Source organism: Eurypyga helias, unplaced genomic scaffold, assembly GCF_000690775.1.
Source record: "Eurypyga helias isolate BGI_N326 unplaced genomic scaffold, ASM69077v1 scaffold40846, whole genome shotgun sequence".
Classification (NCBI taxonomy): Eukaryota; Metazoa; Chordata; class Aves; order Eurypygiformes; family Eurypygidae; genus Eurypyga; species Eurypyga helias.
In genome coordinates, this window is record NW_010256809.1 from 1 (window position 1) to 27,233 (window position 27,233).

A 27,233-nucleotide genomic window follows, 5' to 3' on the forward strand; every position below is an offset into this window, starting at 1 on the left:
AGTGCCCGCAGGTGGATGAGAGCAGTGCCCGGCAGAGGCCCTTGGGATGCGTTCGCTTGCGTGTTTCCTCGAATAACCCAACTGCCGGTTGTTTTTTCTTTAGAAGTCCTTGTTTATATAGGAGCTGCCCTGATCCCTGGTTTGCTCACTGTGTATTTTTACCTGTTATGTGAGACAATGATTGATTTTTTTTTTTAAATTTACTTTTAATTTTTTTCTTTACAAGTTCCTTTGCACAGAACCATGGATAATGAGGGGAAAACCAATGTTTCTGCAGAAGTATCTGATATATTGGAATCGATTTCCTTTCTGAACTTAGTGGGTAAACCCTCACCTATGGAGTCAACACTCTTGCCTAATGCAGAGGAACAGGAGGTGTGAATTAGTTCTGTGATGTCTTCTGGTTATGCGATTTTGGTGTGGGTTTGGGTTTGTTTGTTTGTTTGTTTGTTTTTGTGTTTGTTTTTTAAAGCCTTAATTCTGGCAAGTATTTCTTTTGGTAAGAACTGCTGTATTCCCCTGCCCCCAAGATATGTTTGATCCTTCTGCTCACTTCTAATTTTTTACACGTAGATCATAGCCAGTAGCAAGTGCAGATGGCTAATGCCATGTGATGTGTTGTACTATGCTTGGAGTAGGAATTGAAGGACTTCTGTAACTGCACTTTCAATGTAGCGTGACTGTACCATTCCCTTCAGTAAGCTAAAAAAAGGATATAGCTCCTAGTTGAAAGCTTGTTAGGTGCTTGGAAATAAAAACCTATAACGCTGTGCTGCAGTACGCTTTGGATCATAGTGTAGCCAGCTCTGGTTTTTGAGGATGGTAAGCTTCCTGATTGACTTCCTTCGTGTGACTGAATGTTGTGTGATTAGTGGAGTGCTGGCCATGAGAGGGCTGTGGACAGCTCTGGTAAATTCATCTGCTGAATGAACAAGTTGCCAAAGTATTGACTTTGAAGCTCCGTGAGAAAGGAAGGAATGCTGTGATCCCTCTAAAAATTTCCCTGTTATTGTCACCCCACCTGGATGGGGAAGCCTTTGTATAATGGGATGAAAAAGCCCACCTCTTAGCAAACGAGAACTGTTTCATGGTTGTTACTGTGAGGAAGATGAGGGGCTAGTGCCTGGATGGTGGTAATGAAGTGGTCCCTTGAGAATGGGAATGTGTTAATCCATTAGCTGCACATGTTCCATTTAAAATGGAAGGGCAGCACTGCAGAGCAGCTGTTAAAAAATACAGCTTGAATTCAGTACGGAGGGAGGCCAGAAGGTGGAAGCAGTGCAGTTTACACTTCCAATACCGTGCTCTTTTTAAACCAAGATATTGTCTTTGTCATAAAAAAACACTGGTGGTGGTGGGGGGGTGAAGGTGTGCTGTCTTTGTCATAAAAAAACACTGGGGGGGGTGGTGGTGGGGGGGTGAAGGTGTGGAGTGGGACAAAAAAGGGATTACTTACGGGCATTAGGAGGTAAAGAAGCAAATGGAAGATTAGGGTCTGAACATTGTAAGAAAGGAGAAAGTGAGGCAGTAATATAAAATAGGATATATTACATCAGAGATGTATGCTGATATGATTTGGGAACGTTCTGTTTTAAAAGGGGCTTTCATAACTGTGTATCTTTTCCAATGAACAGGCACATCAACCTTTGAAAGTCTTCTTGAGAGTGAGACCCTTTTCTATAGCAGAGTGTGAAAGCCATGAATCTCAGGTTAGTTGGAGAATTAAGACCTAAGTTTTTCTTCTCCCCAAAAGAACACCTAGTAGTATAAGCTGGGACTTTCTTTTATAAAAGCCATGTATTGCTTCCAAATAGAATTAGTGGACAGCTGGATAAACTAGTAAAAGCTGTGATAAAAAGAAATGTTTACGTGGTACAGACATGCACACCTGTAGCTCTGCAAAATTCCACTGGGCATGGTATTTAATAGTTGGTGTCACTCTTGACTGTACAGTCCCCATGAAACGAAGGAGTTTTATGGAAGAAATTTTGCAGTTGTAGGAATAATTCAGGCACCTGACCCCTGAGTTTCTTTGGAATGCCCGAGTAGTCTACTACCTTGTCCTGTGACTTGCTGCTCATCCTGTCAAACTTTTCTATAACCTTTACTGTTCATACTGTTGGATTCAGATGCTTCACTGTTTTACACACACTTGCATGTGCACAGGCAAACACACAGAAATATTCCTCCCCCTTCCCTTGCTTCACCTCCCCCTCAGTCCATTGTGATCATTGATGCGATAATACATTTAGCTTTCCTTAGAGGACAAGGTCTCTGTAGCATATCTCTTGGCCTTCATGTTTGCAGGGTCTCCTGGGCTCTGATAGACCTTGTTCCTGACTGTTGGGAGAGGATTTATTATCAGTTCTGATTTGCTTTAAAAAAAAAGTATTCTTATATTTAACCTGCCAGAGTTGGAATCTCTGGTTTGAGGGTTTTCTTTCTGACTACCAGACCCTTTGTGAGACCACTTGTCCTTAAAACCAGGGAGGGAGGGGGAAAAAAAAGTAGGTGTTGAAGTTTGTGCTAGATTTGTTTTAAAGCTCTTGTCTTCATGTAGTTCATGGTGAAATAGCTGATCTTCCAACATATTAGCTGTATAACCTGTTCTGCATCGTTTGAAGGTTTCTTTTCCTCAGCCTCCAAAAACTCTGCTTGAAATATCTTCAACACCTTCAGTATTTTCTACTACTGATCCTCACAGATTTAAGTGATAGTTAAGAGTAAGATGCTTGGTAACAAAAAAAACCCAAACCCAACCAACCAAACAGAAAACCCTTCCCATCTTTATAATCAGTGAGATCAACCGAATTTTTAGGTCCTTTTTTTCTTTCCCTGCCATGCATAGCTTTCTACTACTGGTACTCTTAACTATCATTTAAATCTGTATGGAAGATGCTTGGTAACAAAAAAAAAAAAAACCAAACCCAACCAAACAGAAAACCCTTCCCATCTTTATAATCAGTGACATCAACCGAATTTTTAGGTCCTTTTCTTCTTTCCCTGCCATGCATAGCTTTCAGGAAAGCATCTTTGTTCCAAATATGCAACAAGGAAAAAATAAAAAGTAGAACCCAAGCCTTGTTTCTTATAGTTGTAGGCTGGTGCTTTAAACAGAGACAGTCAACAGGTTAACTCATCTGTTGCTGCTTATAGCGATAACGATTTATGCAAGTAAAGCTTAAGAGCTCTGGATGAAATTCTGTACTCTTGATACAGCTGCCAGTGATTCTCTGGAGTCACCCATGGGAGAGCAGGAACTTGAGCTCTTCCAGTATGAGTGATGGGCACAGTCCCAGAAAGAGTCCAACTCTTGCTGACTTACCTGCGGGGTTAGCTGGGGAAGACGAGAGTGGTGTGTTGCCGTCTGGATTCCAGCTCTGCAGATCTGACTACATTGAGGCCTCGTGAGGCTCTGTTCTTCACAGAGAGGGTGGTGAGGCACTGGAACAGGTTGCCCAGAGAAGCTGTGGATGCCCCACCCCTGGAAGTGTTCAAGGCCAGGCTGGATGAGGCTTTGAGTAACCTGGTCTAGTGGAAGGTGTTCCCTGCCCATGGCAGGGAGGGGGAACTTTAAGGTCCCTTCTGACCTAAACCATTCTATGAATCTATGAGGTCTTCTGTGGCTCTCTAGTATTTAGTACATCTGACCTGCCTTCCTGTTCCTAGCTTTGTGGGAGGAATGGCAAAGACTTAGAGTTGCCTCTGGCACCAGTTGATAAACAGACCTGTTACTTGAGACTCCTAGGAAGAGCAGTACTTCCTATGCACATGCTACATGTAGATAATTAGCCTTGCCAGGCCTGGCCAGTCTCTGAAAGTTAAGTGTCAGATTAGTTACAAGCAATTCTTGCGCCTGATGCTTCAAGATACTGTTAAGCTATACCGGTAGTTCAGTTTGTATTTGTGGTAGCCTGACTGGTGTGAAATAATTATTCTTGTGCTACTTCATTTTACGTTTATCCAGTTAGTGAGTGCTAGGTAATTGTATCTCAGCTTTACTTAATTGAGAAATAGCAATCAAATTACTTGAAACTAATTCAGGTTCCTTCATTACTGATAACACCATCCATCAATCAAAGGATAATGCTTCAAACTTATTTTACACTGAAAACAAAGCAATGGAAACCCATTAGATTTTCTATAGCTTTGTTTTCAAGGCTAGGATTGTGCAAGCCATGATCACAAAATACCTGGGTTTAGAAAGTGTTAAAAAAAACCCCAAACAAACCAGTTGTGGGAAGGAATCCTAGAAAAATTTTAAACCTCATGGAAAACTCCAAGTGACTGCCCTAACTTTGTCTGCACTCTGGCTTTTGTGTGAAGTGGCTTCTCTGTAGTTGTTACAAGCCTTGAGGGATTATATGTAAATTTTGCAACTATTTGTAGCTCTGGTAAATAGGTGAAAAGAACAGGGTTTGGTGTTGTAGGGTTTTTTTGAGAGCTTTTTTCCTAAATAAACAAAGTGTGGTGTTCTGGTTGACCTTGCCTTGTCTTTTTTTTTTAAGGGTGTTGTAACTATTGAAGATCCCCAAACAGTAATTCTCAATGCACCCAAAGAGTCTTCTGCAATGAAGAACAGTGAAAGAGGCGTTGGTCATTCTGTGCACAGGTTCACCTTTTCTCAGGTAGGCAATCTTTGTTTCTAATTTTTAGTTATAGTTTGGGTTTTTTTTTCCATTGTAATGGTGAAAATTGAGTTTTCTACTATTACATACAATGTGATATCTCTTCTTTGAATTACATGTGGTGGTACTTGCTTAAAAAAAAAAGACTGCTTATTATTTACTGTTAGGCTGTCAAGAAAGCTGTATTACAATGGAGGTGCCTGTTAGATGAGACAAGAAGCTTCTTTGGCAGCTTTGTTTTCCTTGGTTAGATGCTACAGAAGCTTCTTGTAGGCACAGATTTACACTGGTTCCACTGTTCTGCAGATGCTGTCATTTGGGAAGTTTCAGGAAATCACCTGTTTAAAGGGACTTATCTAAGCATTGTTTAGGGACTTTCTTTTGAAAGAACAGTAGCCAAAGTGCTTAAACCTTCTATACTGGGAGCTGAGTTTCCTGACTGTTACCTACTGCAAGAACTTCAGTTCTTGCATTACCAAAACATAAACAGCTCCAGGCAATGAGCCATTTAGACTGTTTTAATGCTGATCTTCTCATCAGTTGTGGGTGACTGGTACAGAGTGAGGAGTGCATCATCACCATACCTCTTGAAAGTATCCACTAAACAGTATGTGCTCAGTAGCATTCTGAGTACTTTAGGAGTAGGAAAAATATTAAAGAAGTGCAGGCCTGAGTGCCTTGGAAGTAAGCGGTTACCTGGGAGAACCCAACAGAAAATGTTGACTCATAAGGGGCTTCAGGCAAGACAGAAAACTAAGCTGGTATTTCCTACTTAGCTTGCTCTGAAAAAGTAGTCATTACTAATCAGTGCTTTAATACTTTGAGATATTAAGCTCCTTTGTGCCATTTATCACTCCTTTTTTTTTTTTTCCCTCTTTCTTTTCTCCCCCTCCCCCCCCCCCCCCGTTTCTCCAAGGTCTTTGGACCACTAACCACTCAGAGTGAATTCTTTGAAGGCTCAATGAAAGAGATAGTAAGAGCGTACGTTAATGGAGTGAACGGACTGGTGTTTACATACGGTGTTACAAATGCAGGCAAGACATTCACTATCCAAGGTATAAAATGTTTGCTAAAAAGTGTTTATAACAACAGAGTCCAAATCCAGTGAGAGGTTTGTGTGAATGTCAGCATTTTATCCTTTGTTGTTTTCAAGGGACTTCAAAAGATTTTGGTATTTTACCTCGCTCGCTTGATGTGATTTTTAACCACATAAGGGGAAGACATTACCTGAAGATGAACTTCAAACCATATATGAGCAGCGATGTTAAGAAACTGGAAGATGCACAAATTAAGCAAGAAGAAGCCATAAAAACTGCTATTCTTGCATCACTGAAAGAGGTCGGTGACCAAATACTTCCTTCTTACTGAATGAAGCTTCTTAAAACCTTCCAGTTTAACAGACTGTTTTTAAAATGTCTGTTTCACTACTGACTCTCTAGACTTATCCATACAGTATAGATACTTGGTGAACCTTCGTAAGGCAACTGGCTGTTTGGAGCTCAGGGTTAAATGAAAGAACTTTCTACATCAGGCAGCACACAGTTCAAACGAAAAAAAACATTGCAAAACCTGGGTTTTCCATAGGGGAGCAGTTCTGGCACTGGTAACATTAGCCCTTGAAAAGTCTCTGAGGAGAGCTGACCTTTCTAAAACCTGCTTCTTGTGTGAATCTTCTTTTTGGGTTAGGTTCCCAGGCTGGATCTCAGGGCAGATGCTCAAATTCCAGTACTAGCTCAGGAGAGGTGACGGCAATGTCTTAGCAGGGGCAGCGAAGGCAGCAGTCTGTTTTGATGGAAGGCAGTCTTAAGGCTGAATAAAAACGGTGTAAACATGTAATTTAGGTAACTTCATTAAAAAAACCCCAACTTTTCTGATGCAGCAAGTGAAGTGAGATGCTGCTAAATGAATTTCCTAAAAGGATTACAGCCTGTTTTAGGGAATTTTATGTATCTAACTCTAGTCCCTGAAGATTGTAGGTATAGAACAGAGGAGTTTTTATTGTGGCAGCCTCCTAGTTATCCGATCATTTCTGTTTCCAGTGTAAGCAATGGGACTCACCAGCAAACAGGCACCCTTGTGTGTATGACTGTTCTACACTTCTAAGCCCAGCTGCAGATTGTCACTAGATGTCTGGCTTTTTTCTTTTTGTTCAGAACATTTTTAACCTGAACTGTGATCCTATACATTTGATCCCAAATGCAGTAGGCCTAGCTGATCATCAGTCAAAGCAACTCTGAATAATGAATTTTGGGAAGTATGGAAGTAGTGATTGACTCTTTTTTTTTTTTTCTTTTTTTCCTGTGGTCTTTAATATTAATGTTGTTGAAGTACTCCAGTTAGCCCTGAAAATATATCCTTCGATGAACCAATTTCATATGTAAAGTTCCACTCTAAATTCTACTGCTTCATTTAACCTCTGAAAACTGAAAGTTGTATAGTCTGAGTCTGGTTAACTTTTCAGGAAAGATCTCGGATGAAAAATCTAGAAGATGCTAAAGATTGTGCGTTTGTTTTGAGAGCATCTTAAAAGCTCACTCGCACTGTATGTGCAAGTGTGTGTGGGGGGTCTTAAAGAAAAATTGAGATGGTCAGGTGGATAGTAGGTAAATAGTTTAAAAAAGCTTTATGGAACCTACAAGCTTGCAAGAAGGAACAAGCAGGAGCTCAAGGTCTGGAACAGGAGTTCAAATATCTTGTTTTGAAATTAACCCTTTCAGTTAAATCGCAGTCTGACTTAGGTAGTAGTTTGGTTACTGAATGTTGCAGTAGGGGATCCCGGTGCTGATGCACTACAGTAGAAAGCAGGCAGGGCTCCACCCTCAGGATGGAAAGGTAAAAATGCATCTAGCAAACAAGACATGACAAGACCTTGCTGATGTGTTACAGTGCTTCCACAGGGATAGCTCGGCTATCCCCAGTACTGAAGCCGTGCTTCGTGATAGCTTGTGGATGAATAGCATCACTGTTTGGGTGCTCGCTCAAGCTTGTAATGTGAGAGCACATACGGTTTGGTGGGCTTGGTTTTGGTTTACATGGATTTCCGTAGGCCCTTTTCCCAGGCTCAGTTTTCATGTCATGCAGAAAGAGCATGCTGTTCCTTTCATTCTCTGCTTAAACTGCTCTGAGTGACTGCAATCCCCTTGTATAGAGAACAAACAGTAGAACATTAAATACAATACTGCTGCAAAAACTCTTGCTGGGCATGATTCACACCCTCTCTTTCCTTCCCTTTACTTATTCTGTTCATGGGATTAAATACTGGTTTTTAGTGGATTAAAACCTGCTTTACTTGCATTCTTCTTCCCACCTGTCCTTGTATTGCTCTTTAAATGTCAGCTTCTGTCACAGGCAAACGATGTCAGATCCTGTTCCCACTTGTTTTCAGGCAGTCATCTTCATGCTCTTCTTTGTATTCGGACTTCCGATTAGCAGAGCAGTATAGCAACACAGCTCATGCACTCAGTGTTGAAATACCTTTACAAAAGCTGATCACATGCACAAGTGCTGTGGTATTGGGTTGGTTTTTTTTACATCCCATGACACTTTTGACGTGTGTAGATGTGCCACGCGTGTCAGCCCCACACCCTGCTTTAGCATTCTGCTTTGTACCTTGCAGACAGAACGAATGGAATCCATGCTTGTGATTATACTTGTAACTCCTCAAGAAACGTTCAGTCTTTGTAAAATGGTCACTCATAAAACAAATGACAATGAAATCATATGCTGTTTATCTTTAAAATGGAAGAGCTGAAAGTATGGCTTCATATCTTCCTGTTTGTAAAACTTTCATTTTGGATATACAGAGCAACATGGGCATCAGTAGACAGTCCATAATGACCTTAGCACTGCATTCAGATAGCTAGACCATCAAATTTCACTTCTCTGGAGTGTTCTCTACTGCAGGATGACCCTTGGTCAGGATTGGGTTTTGGGAAATCAGGATGCATGTCCTAATGAAAACTTGGTTCATGAAATACGGGGAGGGAGGGGTGTGTGTGGAGAATAGTAGAATCTCTAAACAGTGGGAGTTACTACTTTGTTACACTAGTTTTCCTAGGGGTAACGTGAAGCCTATGCTTTGACAAGTCTTGGCAGGTTTTTAAAGAATCTTCTCAATATAAAGAAATTCAGCAAATGTGTGTGCTTAAAGAAACTGTGCTGTTACCTACACAGGATTTTCACTTGCCTTTTAATTCAGTCTGAATTAAACCAACAGACTCTTGGTTTATAAGATCTTTAAGTCTGTTAGGAAGCTATCGTTTCACTCTGTCTTGGGCCCTAAAGTAGGTTTGACTCATGCTCTCATAGACCTGGCACAAGCCTGTGATTGCAACAGGCAAGCAAATTGGGAATTTCTGCTGCTTTCATCTCTCCGTTGCCCACCACCCTGCCATCTGCCCCTAGAAGAAACTTGGTTCTCCAGGTCTTTAGGTTGACTGAAGTACCATTCAGGCTTGTCCTGTAGTTCACGAACGCACGCTGAGCTGTTGCGGTCTGTCTGACAGAGAACCCTGTTTCTCCCAGAACTGTAATGTAAGTCTCTCCTGTCAGCAGCGATTGGCCTCCAAAACAGGTTGCTGGGAACAGCAGAGAGCAATTTCTGGTGAGGGAAAAAAAAAAATTTATTTTTTTTTTTTTTTTTTTTAGTTCAGTGTTGTTAACCTTTCCTTCGCAACCAGAGTAAGGGTGGCTTAACGCTGAAGGTTACTTCAATATTTAAATCTTAAATACTGCGATTATCTGTTGTTTTGAACTTCTGCTATCCTCAGTCTGTTCACGTGAAAGTAATGGCCTTTCATTTTTCTTAAGGAGACAGAAAGCATCTCAAATATTGTTACAAGTATGTGTGATGTGGAGTCGGATTCCTACAGCTTTACTTCAAAAAGTCTTCCTTCTAATTCACTAGGTAAAATAAACTGGAAAAATTCTGGGGGGAAAACCGAAACTACAGAAATTTTGGAATGTAAGTGGGTAACTACTGGTGGATTTAAATCTCTGCTATAGTACAAATATATGTAGTTTTTAACCAAATTTTAATAGCCCGGCTCTGGAGAAAGAACATTTTTCCATAGTTACTCTGATAGCGTTGCCCCTTTGGGAGAAGAGGGAGGCTGAGCTCTGCAAAGCCAGCGTATGAACTTCTGGAAGCTTGTGGTGGTGGTGGGCATTATCTTAGAACTTGGGGCCTACTCTGGTTACAGGTCACTGCTGAGAAGTTTGAACACTCTAGGGTATGCTCACGTACGCAGTACTGTGTATGTAACTGTACAACACACGTGAGCTTTCTCCTTTTGGAAGGCTCCGCACACTGTAACTATAACTTACCAATGCGTTGTTTGATCGTTGAACTCTTTCTCTTTTGGGTGAGCAGAGAAGGACTTTGTTCCGCTTGAGATACATAGGACTAATATGCACCAAAGAACACAAGCATCTGTGTGGATTTCCTTTTGTGAAATTTATAACGAGTATGTGTATGACCTGTTAAATGTATTCTCTACGTCAAAACCTCAGAAGCGCAGAGTCTTAAGAATTTGTGAGGATCGAGGAGGAAACTCTTACATTAAAGGTAACAAGTGCTTTATGACCTTGGCACTTTCATGGAATTTCTTTGATCAGAAGTGTATGTGAATGGTCTCTTCACAGACTTAAAGTGGATTAACATTCAGAGCACCGAAGAAGCCTGCAAGATACTAAAAGTAGGAAACAAGAACCGAAGCTTTGCTTGTACTAGAATGAATGAGCAATCGAGTAGAAGGTTTGTTACCCTAATTGTAAGCACACACAGAAAGTCCCTTTTCTTTTAAGGGGTGGGAGGAGGGGAAGGGAGGAGAGGACTTGAGAATATGTTTGAAATGAACCACTCTGCAATAACAGTTTAAGAATTCCCTTGCTTATTCTAGTTTTAGTATGAAATTCTTTCTGGAAGAAAGCTAGGAGAGGTCCTATGACTTTAATGGTAGCTGGGCCTGGGTTGCTCTTCATGGCTTTGGACAAACAGAAAGTTCACATCACATTCATTTTTGAGTGCCCACAAGGCTATACATCCCAGCAAATGCACAGCTATTCCCACTCAGCATCATTAGTGAGGATGTTGAAGAAAAAGCTGGGTAACTCTTCATCCCTGGCAGTACAATTCTTGGAAACCTGGAGCCTGTCAGGAGGGGATGTAGGAAGGAGCGAGTTGTGCAGTACCTTGCAGTGCTACTAGATTATCTAGATGCTTTGATTTCTGTGTTCTAACTGAGCTTATTCGGTATCTTAAGTGTGTGTGAGCTTAGTTCTTATTCAGCTCTGGAGAGGGAGAATCTACTTGACGGAGTGAGGGGAAATGGAGAAGGTGGTATACGTTCTGAAAATGCCTTCTTACTTGACTTGAATGTCCTCTTGTTAATTTGTCCTTGAAGTGTGGTTGGGCCATGTTGTATAATTAGCTAATGTAATCATACTGTTACTAAGCCTGCTTTTTCTCTAAAAAGCAAGGGTTATGCTGCTCTGTATTAGCTAATAGAGCTGATGTGAAATTTCATGCTATGATTCCACCTGAATTCCACTCAAGCCTAAAGTAGTGCAGAAGCATTGTGTGCTTCTCTGTCAGTTTTGTGCCCAGAATGTCCTCTTTTGCTGGAGAGAATATGCTGACTTCCCCTTAACTCGTTTCTAAATTGTGGTTTTGTTGGTGTTTGGTTTTATTTTTAATTTAGAAACTTCACTTTTAAATTGTGGGTTGGTGCTGAGGAGTAAAGCACTGCTCTAAATATACACTAGAGAAATTTGTCTCCCATGCTTCCTGATTTACTGGATAAACTGGGGACAGGGAACTTCTAGTTTTGGGATTGTCTCTTCTGTTTCAGACAGCATGTCCACTGCCTTTGGAGCTTGGTGCCTAAAGCCTAGTAACAGGATTTTCAGGTGTGACAAATTCAATCTTTCTAGAAAACAGAATAATTTCAAAACTAGACAAATAACTGTATGTGGAAGTAGGCAAAAATTACAGGACTGTCAAACCATGTTATTTCCCTCCTCCGTCTATTTTTAAGAAGTTAATTCTTCAGATTTACTGAGTTCAGATACTGCCTAAAGTTTGCATATGAAGGGCTACCTGGGTACTCATCTTCTGATCAGCAGATTTTGGTGAACTAGCTTCTTTTTACTGCAAGACAGCCTGTAGGCTTCATGTGCTATTTTTTCCTTTCTTGCATTGAAAGAAATGGTAAGTCACAAAATACAACTTTTGTTGCTGCTTTTTGCTGCTGCATGAATACATTGTGAAGGTAACTAATGTAAATTAGTGAATTCTTGTTCTTTCCTTAGCATGGAACTTTCTGTAGCATACAGATTTTACTTTGCTTCAGTGACTACTTAATTTTTATAACTGTGGCCTTTACAAAGGACTTCTTTTCATTCCAGTCACAGCATATTTTCAATCAGACTACTACAGCTAACTGATGAGCATCAGCCACGCGTTCTTGGGGTTTCAGAGTAAGTGAATGCTTCAGCTGATTACCAGAATGTAAATATCTTAGGAAAGTTGATAGGGTGTAAGCATGCTAAGCTGTTGAACTCTCCTTTTAATAAACAAATACTCTGAGAGCTGAGAAGGAAATCAGAACGACACTGACTGGAAACCCAATAGGGATATAAGTGTTTTCCCTCCCTTACTCTGTTAAGGTTTGGCTGAAGGAACCTGTTACAGCTCTCAATAGTACATAAACAGAGGGAAATGTATGTATATTTGTCTTACAGTACTACCTCTGCACTCATGTGTAATACCACACTGTGTATTCCGGTAAGCAGGTTCAGGTGCTGGCTGATAGAAGCTCGTCTCTGAAGTTGATCTCTGAAGTTGGAGTGCAGCAGTTGGTGCTAAAAACCCAAGGAGCAAGCTGTGCCACTGGATCTTTCTGCTTTGGGACAGGACTAGAGTTTATGGGTTGCATGTTTGGTGGCACACTTGATATGCTCCTGAAATGCAAATGCAGGTCTGCCATCCAAAAAGAATGCAGTTGATGTGTTCTAGGACTGCTCCATGGTACGATCTACAGTAAGAGGGAGTCAAGAAGTGATTTGTTTAAAAACTGTTCTCCTAATCTAAAATGCTAATGTAGGAGTGCCCTGTGAGAGCAGTGCCAAGTCCTTATACCTCTCTGTTCTTTTATGGTTCAGAGGAAGTGGCTGAGTCTTTTGGCTTGAAGCCATTTAGCTTTTTTCCTGATTAATTGTCCATTAATCTGTCAATATCAGAAGGATATTGACCACTTGGAGCGAGTCCAGAGGAGGCCACGAAGATGATCAGAGGGCTGGAGCACCTCTGCTATGGGGACAGGCTGAGAGAGTTGGGCTTGTTCAGCCTGGAGAAGAGAAGGCTCCGAGGAGACCTTATTGCAGCCTTCCAGTATCTGAAGGGGGCCTACAAGGGTGCTGGGAGAGGACTTTTTACAAGAGCCTGTAGTGACAGGACAAGGGGTAATGGTTTTGAACAGAGAGAGGGTAAATTTAGACTAGACATAAGAAAGGATTTTTTCACAATGAGGGTGGTGAGACACTGGCACAGGTTGCCCGGAGAGGGGGCAGATACCCCATCCTTGGAAACATTCAAGGGCAGACAGGACTCTGAGCAACCTGCTCTAGCTGAAGATGTTGCTGCTCACAGCAGGGGTGGGTTGGACCAGATGATCTTAAAGGTCCCTTCCAACCCAAAGCATTCTGTGATTCTATGATTCTATGATTTAGCTTGATAGGGAAAAATGAGGACAGCCTGTAACACTGTTTTAGTTCAGCCCCAGCTCCTACTGATTTCTCTTGTCTATGATGAAGACAGATGGTAATAAATGTACCTCACTGAGAGATAACACCGTTTAATGTCAGATGTTACTATGATAAATACTCTAAGAAAAGATAACTTGGGGAAATGACCGCATCTGTATTCCTCGCTGTTCCCTGTCTTGGTGTATTCCCCTGGCAAAGCTTGCAGCAGCTGTTAGATGAATGACAGAGTTTGTATGTTGCTTAAGGAAGAAAAAAGCTCTTCAACTTGTACTGAAAAGGATAAAGATCATAAGATCATAGCCTTTCACACAGTTGAAATGTGCCTTATTAATATGTATAGTATTAATAGGTACTTATTTCAGCTCTGTGAAAGGCTATGATCGCACAAAGGTGTTATTTTATGTAAATAAATGTATGTATAAGTGAGTAATAGTTGGGTTACAGAAGTTATCTAATTTTCAGAGCTTCCTGTACTTCAAAGGCTTTTTTTAATATAAAGTAAAAGTGATGACACTCCTTGATTATCCAGGATAATTGTCTCTGACTGTAACCTATTGTACTATGAGGGACAATTTGGTGGCCTGAGTTTTAGTACTGCATAGTTGTTATAGCCAAACAAAGAGCTCTAAGGTGATCTAAGAAGGACTTCTGGCCTCTTATCTGCAATAGTGAACAAGTGGTTCTGTGGAAAAAAAAAAACCAACAAACAACCAAACAAAAAAACAAGCCTGTGGTGTCCTGAAGCGTGATTCTGCCCTGCAGTCCTCTCAGTGCTGGAACTGGTGAAGGTGATTCAGTGCTGCTGTAGTAGGGCCCCACTATGCAAAACTGTTCAGACATTCCTCTTATCTTGTCTGGAAATATTTACTTCAGGATTGTGACAGGATTTGGGTTCCTAAACTGGATTCTTTACATAAGAATGCCAAAGTTTTAGATGAACGCTGCAAGCAGACTTCTTTGAACGTGCTGAATGTGCTGTCTTGGGAGCAATCTTGTTCAAGCATCTTTGAATGTGAGAATCTTGCAGTTATATGCAGAGTGGTAGAGGTTAGAAGGGACCTCTAGAGATCATCTAGTCCAACCCCCCTGCCAAAGCAGGATCAAAGATAGCTAGGTTAGTACTGTTATCCTAAACACCTTGCACAGTGCCTCCTGGACAACAAGTCAGCATTAAAGTACAACTTATTCTGTGATCTACATAGGCTGAAATGAGACCCTCACTTACACTTTAGACAAAAATAAAATAAAAATACATGTAATTCTATTTTTGTACTTATATATAAACAAGTTTGTGTGTTCTGGATGATTCTTTCACACAGGTTGTCTTTCTGTGACTTGGCTGGATCAGAGAGGTGTAATAAAACACAAGCTTTTGGAGATAGACTGAAAGAAGCAGGAAATATTAATAATTCTCTTCATATCCTTGGAAAATGCATTGCAGCACTGAAGCAAAATCAAAATCCAAAGTAAGTGACAAGTTGTAAACAACATGCTGAGTTTTAGGTTGAAAGCCTAAGTCTCCTTTTATGTTTCTGTGAGGGGTTCATGTAGTCAGAAGACAATACAAAACTATAAAATCTTGTAAGTCTTCTTTGTTACAGATGTCACTGGAATACTTGAAACATTCCTTCTGTAAATCTGTTGCTTGTGGAGAATAAAAAAATGGCAATTAGCAGCAAACTACCATTATTTGTGTGTGTGTATGAGCAACGTACTTTGTGTACAGAGCGCTCTTCCCTTCCACCTCCAAATTATACAGGTAGATTCATCGGACAGCTGATGGATGTCCTGTACTTAGCTTTTGGCTTGTTCCAGGATCTGCTTTGTAACACCAGAACTGTGATGCAGACAGCATACTACTTTTAGTCTTAAATGTTTCAATTTGTTGGGGAGCTTATTAGGTCCAGGAAAGACCTTGCTCTTTGTGAAATACCTTAGGCTTAAATATGAGCATCCCACTAGATCCATTTCCCTAAAGAAAACCAGAATTAAGCTAAGTTACAGTATCACAGTTTTGTGTTTTTTTTGTTTCATTATGTTCTTGTTCTTCCCTCCACGAGGATGAAGCCAATCTATATTCCATTTAGAGAGAGCAAATTGACTCGTCTGTTTCAGCCATTCTTCTGTGGAAAAGGCAAAGCTTGTATGATTGTCAACATCAATCAGCATCCTTCCACATATGATGAAACACTACATGTAATGAAATTTTCAGCTATAGCCAAACAGGTAAGAGTGCATCTACTTTCTCTGCTGTTCTGCATTCTGTTGTAACTACTGGTTTGGAAATGATCAGGTTGCATGGACTTGACTGTGATTCAGACTTTGGATGCATCATATTGATTATCATAGAACGGTTTGGGTTGGAAGGGACCTTAAAGACCATCTAGTTCCAACCCCCCTGCCATGGGCAGGGACACCTTCCACTAGACCAGGTTGCTCAAAGCCTCGTCCAGCCTGGCCTTGAACACTTCCAGGGATGGGGCATCCACAGTTTCTCTGGGCAACCTGTTCCAGCGCCTCACTACCCTCTCCAGGAAGAATTTCTTCCTTATATCCATTCTAAACCTCCCTGCTTTCAAAGGCTTCTAGTAGTCTTGCCCATCCTCGAACCTATTTGTGGCAAGAAGTTAAGACAGCTGCAGCTGTCTGGCTTGATCAGTTCTACACCACCGACATCCTGTGTAAAGAAGTAGCCAGAGCACTTTCAGATGTGACTGGTTATACCATATGTCTGAGCACATGTGACATTTCGATTCGGGCTTTTGATGAATGTTAACATGTGTGCAGTTCAGCACCTGTTGCACAAGGCGGCAGTTGTGCAGGACTTCTTGGACAGCTAGTGGTGGTAGTAAAAGAAGTAGCCTCTTATTGTAGTCTAAATGGCACTCTTGTGCCTGCATTGCTCCTGTTTGGCTAAGTTCAAGTCATTAATAGCAAACAAAAGAGGAAGACTTCTAATTGGGAAGTTAATGCTTGAAGGTAGTGTGCTCCTCTCCTTTGAAGGCAAAAACCCCTCTGCTAAATATACTAAAGCAGAGCTAGCAGAGAAAAGCTAGCTCTTGTCAGCCTCCCATTAAATTCGGGCCTTGGGGTTGATGGTTGGTCCTACGTTCATTCAGCTTCGCTTAAAGCTGCTTCTTGCAGGGAGTGAGATGGTGGGCTATGCTGTGTTTCATGGCAGACAAAATCCTTTTCTAGTCTGGAACCACAGATTAGTTCTGTCACATTCCAAGTTTGTAATGGCCTGTCCAATAGGACCTTGGATGGAAAGATTTTTCTAACTCTCTTCAGCTGCAATTTTATTGTGGAATCACAGGATGGTTTGGGTTGGAAGGGGCCTTAAAGACTATCTAGTTCCAACCCCCCTGCCATGGGCAGGGACACCTTCCACTAGACCAGGTTGCTCAAAGCCACATGTGTGCACTGAGGAGACAAACTTCTCTGACATGTCCTATGACATACATACCTAAAAATCTTTGTGACTAGCATGAATTGCTGAACCCTGGTCACAGCATTTCAGGAAAGAGCAAATGTTCACTGCTTTTTGTTAGCTTTCCAGGAAACTACACTAAACCCTTATCTTAGGAGGAGAGAAAACACCTTTTTAGACAAGCATACTAAGTGTTAATAGACAATTTTTTCCCATTTTCACTTTGAGTGCCAAAGTTTTAAATTCATATTGATAGATGTTTTTGTCTGCTAAAAGACATGTACAGTTTTGTTAACATTCTTGTAATCATTAAATATAGTGGGAACACAGCAATGCATTCATGCCACTTCTTCCTAGCATTCTAATATCTGCAATGTTGACAGCGTTGATAAATCTATATTCAAATCTGGGTCTTCCAGGTAATCCAAACAATCCTACCCAAAAGTTTTGGTTATTTTCCACCCAAGCTAGTTGGAGGCAACGGCAAACCTATCGTGCACTTTGATGCCGACACATCTGTAGATTACTTTCCTGACAGCACTGAAACGTCGGCAGAAGAGGAAGTGGACATCACCATTCTGAGTCATGAGGTAGATATGCATCTACTCAATGTCGTACCCGCCAACACCATTGCTGTCTGTTCTAACATTAGAATCTTTTTCCTATAAGAGATGTGCTGGGAGCTGGATCCAATGAAAACTGTAAGCTGCTGCTCAGTGTCAGGCAGACCTAGACTTTAAGTTGTCTGGTTCTGAGGGAACAAGCGCAGCTGTGGAAGGCAGCCTGTGGCTTCCTTCTTAGGTCAAGTGCTAAACTTGGAATTCAACTGGTTCCTCGATGAGAAGAGTAAGGAAACAGTATGTGTGTTAAAAACACTTAGTCATTCATGCTCCTTTTGGGAACAGCAGGAACGAGTTAAGACGCAGCATTTTAAAAACAAAGCCATGCAATCTAATAGCACTAAACTCTAAAAACTAAGTACGCCTTATGGTTTTACAAATTAATATTTAAATGCCAAAACAGCAGTAAACTTTTTGATAGCAGAAACCCAGATGGAGAAGGGTTGTCTTTGCGGTTTGAAAGTATTTAACCTTTGGTGCAGCCCCTCCTGAATATACAGGCTTGTAGAAATCCCCTCTGTGGGTGGCTGCCTGTATGAATGTTTCATTTGACGTGCATATCAGCATGTGTTTCTCGCTTGTTTTCTGAACTGAAATGTGTTAAATTTAGGATCTCCTGAAAACTACAGAGACCCTAAAGGAGAAGCTAGTTGCAGAAAGGCAAAGTAAACTCCTTCTGGAGGTGAAGATACGTAGAGAGATGGCAGAAGCAATGTTCCGACAGCTGTTGGAAACGGAGGAAGCGTGGAGGCAAGTCATATCACGGTCCTTGTCAAGACTGAAAGGATCCCACATACATAAAGGCATACATTTATACATGTGTGTATGTATGTGCAAGACTTGTGTGCTCATGTTATTTAGAGAAGCCAGGGCTGGACAGTTTCAAAGCTCCTGATGCAAAGGGAAGAGGAACATTAAAATAAACATGCACAGATCAGCCTCTTCCTGTGCACAATGAAAAAGTAATGCTGCTTTCTGGTGGACTTTTCTGTTTAATCTGAAATCAGGGGAGATTGTCCCAAGTCGCCGTTAGTATTTAGCGGGTGTGGAAGATTGTTACGGGTACGCCACCGAGGTTCGTGGCTGTTCCAAAACTTATGCTTGGTCATGTTGTTATGAATGCATGTGCTTGAAGTAGTTTGAATTGCATCTGAGCTCTCCTGGATGTCTGACAAACCATCGTTAGCTTACCAACTGATAAATTACTCTGCCTGCACCGATGTTGCGAAATAGGGCATTTTTTTAAAGTGTCCACATTGCTCAAAACGAATTCACTTCCTCTTAATTCTTCTCCTCTTGAAATCAGTTTCCTGCTGTTTGAATTGCTAACAGAGACTAACCCCAAGTTCAGGTGGCAGCTGAACGCACTATGGTTTAACACCTGCACCGGCTTCAAAATTGTTTGGGTGCCTTTGACCTAACACATCACACGGCAGTGGTGCTCTTTCTCTGAGGTGATGAACTGTGTTGCTGCTGGGGCATTTTTTTTTTTAAATTGTGACAGGATTCATGTGTAACATTGAGATAAATGTCAAATTCAGTTTGCCTTATCTTTAACGGGGACGGGAAAAGCCCCAGACAAAGTGAAAGACACCCCTTGGAAATATGCTTCAAATATCAGGTCTAGTTGGGTGTAAACATACCTATTGCAACACCCTGGTGGATTTCTTTAATACAACTTTTGTTTGACAGTCTAACTATGTGTTCTTCTATAGCACTTCTCTTGGTATATGCCAAGAAGTTACACCTTGGTGTAAGCCTGTAGGATCACAGGGAGAAAAGTACTTCTTGGTCTCTTAACTTCCCCATCTGTGACTAGATGAATAACTGATATTGCCAGCTGAACACGTGTAGTCAAATTGTACTGGCTGGAATGCTAATACATTAAATAACTAACATGTTCTCCTCAGCAACCGCTTGGAAGATCTGAAAGACAGCTATGAAGAAAAACTGGAGAGCACGTTCGGAATGTATAAAGAGGCCATCAAGAAACATGCGTATGTGTGTGCAATGGAACAAATTGAAGACCATTATGTTCCCATAGAAGAATTTTTAGCTGAACAAGAGAAAGTTGAGGTATGACTTGACTGCTGGTAAAAAATGTGTTACCCTCTTAACTGTGAATTTTGCTTTTCCTTCACAGGGTCATTCAGGAATCCTAAATGTAACACTGAACACTCAAAACAACTAGCGGTTCAGCCTAGCTGTTCTGGTGTCCAATGCTAACCGTACGGATAGAGATGTCTTCTGACTCACTCCCTGTAGTGAATCCCTAAACTTTCTGACCTTTGAGGGCACACTTCAGTTAAATCCAAGTCATCTTTCTCTCTGTGGTGCAATGATTGGAACACCTAGAGGGACAGTGTATACAGCAGCCTGGCTTTGTGGAGATCCTCGGGATTGTGGGGTGTAAAATCCTAGCTTGAAATGGTGGTGGGGAATTTAGTACAAGGTGGTTAATTTAACGATGATGGAACTCTGCTCTGCAGGTGTAGAGGAAGGATCGTGGCATAAAAAACTGTGAGAAATCAAACCTTATGCAGGAAAGAACCTAAGTGCTCCCGAGTATATTTATACCTAGAACTGCTCAGAGCTGCCATCAGTGAGCTGCTATTCCTTTTGCAACTGAGCCACATTAGCCATGTGCAACTCTCCAGCTTTACTTCTAGCCTCAGCGCAGATGGATGTGTATCCGGACAACAGATGAGACCTGTGGGTCTCGGTCTTTTCAGAAGGCCTGTAATGCAAGAACTGAACAACCGTGGTGTACACTAGAGGTGCTTTCTCGCTGCACTCTCCTGTCCAGGAACCCATAAGATGTCTAACGCCACTGGTATACAGGTTCCTTTCAAGACATGAGGGAAGTGGGTTCCTGATGTAGACTATGACAGACAAAACATGTCTGCTGTTACAGCTCTCCAGCCAGATGCTGACAAGCAAGGGTGTATCGAGCTGCTTTTCCAGCTCCTTCACACTTGTGTCTTCCCCCACCCACTTAGACTCTGTTTTCGTGTTCACTTAAACTCTAGCTATACACCACGTTGGGGTGGAGGGAAGGAGTTTTAATAGTGCTTTCTGTATTTATAGCTGCCTCTTACACAGCCACAACGCTGCAGATTCAACAAGGTGAACAAGGTGCTCTTGGTAGCAAGTCAGATACAGTGATGAAATCCCTAAGATGTAAAATTCTTAATTGACAGAAGAGAGCACAACATGAAATCTGAGCAGGCAGCCTCAGAAAACCAGAATTACATGAATAACGTCTCTTGATGGTGACACTCATTTGATTTCTCACCCTGCAATACCACCCTAGCAATCTAACAGGTACTGAAAAAGATATTAGTCTTAAACTTTAAGTCCTAGGAAATATATTCTTCCTTATTTAGCAAGCTAACAGGCAGCAGTGTTTAACACAAATGCACTAAGGTTTCCTTTATGCCACATGGTTACTTTTAATACAGTCTGGAAATCCGCAGACTGGAAGAGTTGACTCCTGTCTAACGTAACTTCCTCCTAGAAGGTCTCATGATCTGAGTGTTATTCCTTACTGTGACTTCTCAACCACAACCATCACAACTTCCATCTGTGAAAGGATTTTAAAACTTCATGTAGATGTGTAGTACAACTGAAGGATGTGGAGTAGTGTGTCAGGTTAAGCAGATATTTAGACAAATCCTACCATGTGCCTTTTTTTTTTCAGGATAGAGAGAATAAAATACTGCAATTGGAAAAGCAACTTGATGAACAGTCAGGGAGGCTGTTGGCTCTAGGAAGTCTGAATTCAGTTATACCGACTAAGGAAAATAACATGGAACTAGGTAGGAATCCAATCTGAATGTTCAAAGTTCAATTTACTTTTGATGTTGTGTATAAACAAGCAAATTTTTCTTTTGCCTATAGATCTTATGAACCAGACGATGAAGAGAGCCAATGAAGGGTTGCAGAAGCAATGCAAAGAGAAAGAAGAGGTAGCTCTTGCTTAGTACTTAACAAATCTTGGGATAACAGGCCTAAACTCTGGCGTGGATCAATGCTTAAAGATCGGCACTGCAGACAAAAGCATGAAGATGCCTACAGATAGGTGACAAGTTGACAAAAAAGCCCTCATTGTGGATGCCTTTTGTCAGAAATGGTCTGTGTTCTGGCTTTACTCTAGTTTGTAAAGGCATCTACTACTGTAACAAGTCACACGGTGAACACGATGCGAGTTGGAAGTAGGGAATTTGTATTGGAATTTGTTGTAAGCATTGCTGCCATGGGCTCAGAGCTCTCCTTCCTGAAATACTGCCTGCTCGTGCACAGGGGAGGGGTTACAGCATCTGGTAATAGATCTAGAGCCAAAATAGCACCTTAAGCCAGTCCTTTTGGTAAGTACTAAACTCCACTGTCCCCTCAAACTTGAGTCAAGGGTAATGTCTGTTCTTCACACAAACAAGATCCCTGCATTCTGAATAGCATATAGAGGTGGAATGTATGAACTTCAGGCTGTGTTATGGGAAAACAAATACTAATTATTTTTAGGTCTGCATTTTTAGTCTATACCTTGAATGAACATCTTGTAAGGCTACAGTTAGTTTCTGTGTTGGTTTTAAGTGTTTAAATCCCATTTAAATGGGATTTAAATTGAAAGCAGGGAGGTTTAGATTAGATATCAGGAAGTTCTTCAGGGAGAGGGTGGGGAGGCACTGGAGCAGGTTGCCCAGAGCAGCTGTGGATGCCCCATCCCTGGAAGTGTTCAAGGCCAGGCTGGATGAGGCTTTGAGCAACCTGGTCTAGTGGAAGGTGTCCCTGCCCATGGCAGGGGGGTTGGAACTAGATGATCTTTAAGGTCCCTTCCAACCCAAACCATTCTGTGATTCTGTGATTTTAAAGAGGATGGGGAGGAGGGAAGAGACAAGCCTTGCTCCTTTCACTAAGAACAAATAGGACTAGGGGTTGGAGAAATAGTTCCAGTTGGTTCCAACAAGCCATGTAAATAGAAAGAGAACTTTCCATGGAGAAAGTGTACTCCAAAGATAATGTTTTCCTTAGCAAGTTTAATGTCTCGTGTTATGGCCCTGGCATTAGTCTTCCACTCCTGTTCTTGAGAGCTCTATATCCTTTTCCACTTGTGATATCCATTTCAAATTTGGATGAAAGTTTGGCTTTTATGCTTGATATGGAGATACAATATTGATTGTTTTGTGTGGCTACAAACTGTTAGAATGATGGGATTGTTGCCTGGCAATAACAGAAGCAAGAGCGATTTAAAGCGGTTGGTTCCATCAGTGTCTTTCTGCTCCTTTGCTTCACATGTCTGTGGGTGCGGTGGGTAATCCACTACTTGTTTTCTTCCCATTCAGCCATTAAACGTGGGCGAAGGGCGGATGATTTTTAGCTTTCTAGATATTTTCCCTCCAGCCTCGTAAAAGTAAATTAATGATATAACATTAATTTTGCTGGTCCAGAGTTTCTTTTCCCTCTCAAGACTTAATCCATCAATATTCCCATCAGAAAGGTGAGCTCTTCTGTTGTAACAGTGCTCTAATTCATTATATGAATAGAGTTAATGAGACGAGAATGTTCTTTCAACTACCTTTACTGAAAAGGAACAGACTGTTCCAGAAATAGCTTAGTCTGTGCTGCTGTTCTTTGACTGACAGGTCTGTAAATCCTGTAGCTTCAGCACAACCACCCTTGAATGCCCCAACTGTACTTTATCACCAGAAATGATGGGTTGGGACATAGGAGGTTGAGAGTGGCAGACTGCATCTTCATTGCTTTGATCTGCACTGTTCAGTATTAAAAATGCTTATAGTGTCTGAGTTCTAGTCATAAGCAAAATCAGTGTAAAACATGCTGCGTTATGGGTTTTGTTTTCAGCTTATAAAATCTCTGAAGTTTAAAATACAGAAATTAAATGGAACTCTGCTAGAAGCTAATGAAGGCTACAGAAAAATGGCAGAAGAGAACAGTCAGCTGAAGCAGACCATCATGCTCAAGGTTTGGCAACAACTTAAAAGCAACCTTAATATGGCTCGTATCTATAGTTACACTGAACGTTTCTGCATCTTTGTACGTGTAGAAACATCTTCAGTCTTGTTAATTTCTTTTGATGTTGGCATTTTTCCTGTCCCTAACTTCCCAAGTTGTGAAAACACGAGAGCCCAGAGCCCTTGCCTTTCACTCCTTGACTTTGCATCTTGTAAGACAAGACTCATTTTTTCAACTTAAGTGATAGTCTCTGTCAGTAGCATAACTGTGCTGATGACCTGCTAATCTAAAGATGCCACCAGCTGTTGTCGAGCGAAGAAAACGCTGCTCGGCGCTCTAATCGTGAAGTGTTGGTCAGGAAGGTGTCAGTGCACAAATGGCTTTATGCTGACGCTCCTGTGGAAGTGGGTGAGCTGGATGAGAGATGTGGGCAGGTAAACTACTTAATACTGCAATAGAAAGGAGGAACTTCATGAAGCTGACAGCATCTGACCTCAGATGTCACCTAGATTCCTAAATTAAGAGAGAATTTTGGGCTCTTGACCTATGTCTCATTTGTAATCTGCAAATGAAGCAAGGTAGGTATAAGACTGCTTAGTGATCTCTTTCTTTGAACATTAAAGTACCTTCTGCATGCTTTTTAGTTGAAGTCTGAGACTGAAAATTATTCATATTGAACTTTCTTAACTGGTTCCAAGACAGAGGAAGGTGACTTTCTCTTAACCACAAGAATTGGAGAGTATCTTCAAGGGTCTGCATTCTGCCCACTCAAAGCATTTATTCAGCCCAGGTTAGCAGACTTGTGACTGCAAGAGTATTGATTTAACCAGTTTTGCTTTCAGTAATTGCAGGTTAGGACAGGAAAGCCTCCTTCATCTGGTTCCTAGCACAGCAGCAAGTGTTTGCATAGCGTGGTTAAGCATTTCAGCATCAGCTTCTTAGTCGGACTTGGTCTCTAACTAGATCTGGTGGCCCCATCGTCTTCTGTTCTCTAAATTACATCAGAGTAATTAAAAAGAAATGGGTACCAAATAGCTGTTTGGTGGGCATAGGAATAACAAGGGTGTTTACTGGTGTAGTAAAACAGTCTGAAACAGAAAATAAACTGCATGAAAAAGACAAATGTTCACATACCTAATATAGCCTTCTCCTCACAGGATCAAGAAATTAATAGTCTTCAGGACTGGGCTAAACGTGTTATTGAGCTTGAAGAAACAGTGTCTTCCCTGCAAAAAGAACTTGATGAACGGAAGAAGCACTTGTCTACTGAGGAGCTGAAACAACATAAACCCAGGAGAGGTTTGTTGGCCAACCTGAAATCCACAGTAGCAGCAACTGCTAGTAGCCCTCTTGGTAAAGGTTGGGGGAAGTATGAAGATGCTTCATCCTCTTCAAGAAAGCAAGTACTGTTGGCTCATAAAGCAAAAGACTAATTTTTGATTAATCAAACTGTGCAATTACTGGGCTTTTTTATCAATCTTCAACTGTTGGTAGTTTTTTTTTCCCTCACTCTCAGATGCCATTTTCATGGTCAAGTTAACTGGCACAAAAATGTTTAATATAGAATGTTTTTAATTGAATGGGGGTTGAATTTAGATCTAATGTAAGTTTAGGTCTAAACTTATGCTTTTACCGTTGATAGAGGGATGTGATTGGAGAAATACATATATAATTTTAATTCTGGAGTAACTGCTATCATGATCTTCTAGTGGTAAATGATTCATGCAAAGTGGGATGTTCCTCATCTACTGCTAGTTACCTTTATAAATTAAGTATTTCACTTCATTGCTGATCCTACAAACCAGATGGCTTGTCAGCTTAATCTCAAGTAGTTAAAATACCTTGGTTCTTCAGTTAATATTCTGGCTCTGACCTGGAGATTGCCATCTTGGGGCCAAACTGAGCCAATTGCTAAAAGAGGTTAACAAAATGAGGTCTTATCTGGCTCCCTGATATTTTTTTAGCTAAAGTGGCTTTGTAAAGGGACTTGTTTTAATATCATTTGAATTTCCACTAAGATTACTCATTAAACTCAGGAAAAAATCTATTTATAATAAAATTTCCCATTACTAAATCATTCTCTGATTGTTCATTTCATAAAGGTGAGAAAATGAGTAAAATCAAGGTAAGGGAAGATCATAAACTTATAGGCCAAATGATCATAGAGATTAACGTATGACGACCTTGAGTTGAAAGAAGCACAGCCCTGGTTATATTACTTACCTTTATCTAGTGACAGAAGGAAGGAGACGAGAGCATGAAAAAATGTGAAACAGCTTGCTTAGAGCCATCTCAGTCAGCAAGGGTGAGAGTTCTTCCTGTCTACCGTGCAAACACTGTGCCTGGGAGTGCTGGAGGATTGCTTTAGAACACGGCTGAACCCGTAAGTCAGCGGGATCGATCGGCCCCTGTAATGCTGTTCCTCATGGCTGAAGGGGCCCGGGTTGGGAGCAGGAACCTCACCTTCCCCGTGGAGACAGCGGGTAGTCCAGCCTTTCTGCTTCCATGGTGAAAGAACTTCGTGCCAAGTCTTTGAGTCTGGGGTTGGTCTGTGCGAATGCAGCCATAAGCCACCACTCCCACAGGTCTTTAACCAGGCAGGAGACGTAGCACTTGAGCCAGTGCTGTTCTGTCTCAAACGGTTGCTGTTAAACATAGGTTATCTGGCTACAGTAGTTCTAAAGGCCTATAATGCCTTCAGGGTAGGATTTCTAAAATGTTACTCTACTCTCACACAAACTAGTCCAGCTGTTACAAAACATTTCGGTGTGGTGATAAAATATGCTGAGTGTTGTTGCTCCCTTGAATAAGAAAGCTGTTATGTATAGATGGCTGCAACAGTGGCAGTATTCAAAGAGAAGTTTAAAAATTCATCAGGACAGGCTACTGCTGGAAGCTTTCTATAATCCCATTTCACAGAATCATAGAATGGTTTGGGTTGGAAGGGACCTTAAAGACCATCTAGTTCCAACCTCCCTGCCATGGGCAGGGACACCTTCCACTAGACCAGGGTGCTCAAAGCCTCATCCAGCCTGGCTTTGAACACTTCCAGGGATGGGGCATCCACAGCTTCTCTGGGCAACCTGTTCCAGTGCTTCACCAACCTCTCTGGGAAGAATTTCTTCCTTACATCTAATCTAAACCTCTCTGCTTTCAATTTAAACCTGTTACCCCTTGTCCTGTCACTACAGACCCTTGTAAAAAGTCCCCCCCAGCTTCCTTGTAGCCCCTTCGGGTACTGGAAGGCTGCAATAAGGCCTCCCCGGAGCCTTCTCTTCTCCAGGCTGACCAAGCCCAACTCTCTCAAGCTGTCCGCATAGCAGAGGTGCTCCAGCCCTCTGAGCGTCTTTGTGGCCTCCTCTGGACTTGCTCCAACCAGTCTATATCCTTCTGATGATGTGGGTTCCACAGCTGGACACAGTAATCCAGATGGATTCCAAACAATCTAGTGCTACACCTTGACAGTCCCTCCCTTGTCTGAGATCATATGTTAGCAACTTTGACACTAACTATAACCCCTTATTCCTACTCCGCAGATCCCTTTGGCTGGCTACAGATGGTTTGAAAGGCAAGGTTATGTTATCTTAAGCTTTTTCCTTGAAATAAGATGAAGCCTGTAGTGAAGTACTGACCTGTTCTTAACTATAAAGTTTTCCAAAGAGTTGCAACGGGCTGTGTTGCCATTAGACTGAAGGCTTTTGAGAAGCTGTTTTCAAGGAGAGCTGAGGACTGACTTCCTCACTTCCTGCCCTCCAGCCAAAAAATAGACCCTAACAAGGGTGCAGAAATTGCTTCTCCAAAGCTGAAGGGGTATAA

The 27,233-nt window shown here is 41.5% G+C and overlaps 1 protein-coding gene across 1 annotated transcript; it reads left to right on the forward strand.

Annotated features, from left to right (window-relative positions):
* Positions 1–243: 243 nt before the first annotated feature.
* LOC104505041 (kinesin-like protein KIF20A) lies at positions 244–24,850 on the forward strand. Its single transcript, XM_010153778.1, has 18 exons — positions 244–318; positions 1,635–1,709; positions 4,509–4,628; positions 5,545–5,683; positions 5,782–5,966; positions 9,438–9,534; positions 9,997–10,194; positions 10,272–10,383; positions 12,036–12,107; positions 14,714–14,860; positions 15,455–15,620; positions 17,244–17,414; positions 18,055–18,194; positions 19,355–19,520; positions 21,145–21,262; positions 21,345–21,412; positions 23,307–23,426; positions 24,575–24,850. The coding sequence occupies exons 1-18, from the start codon at positions 244–246 to the stop codon at positions 24,848–24,850; spliced, it is 2,445 nt and encodes an 814-aa protein (XP_010152080.1).
* Positions 24,851–27,233: the final 2,383 nt, after the last annotated feature.

Bases quoted from the DNA above. Each gene is read 5' to 3' on its own strand.
- LOC104505041 (XM_010153778.1), top strand. From the start codon at position 244: ATGGATAATGAGGGGAAAACCAATGTTTCTGCAGAAGTATCTGATATA. The intron at 15,621-17,243 runs GTAAGAGTGCAT...TGGGTCTTCCAG, and splicing joins TTTCAGCTATAGCCAAACAG to GTAATCCAAACAATCCTACC. The intron at 19,521-21,144 runs GTATGACTTGAC...TTTTTTTTTCAG, and splicing joins CTGAACAAGAGAAAGTTGAG to GATAGAGAGAATAAAATACT.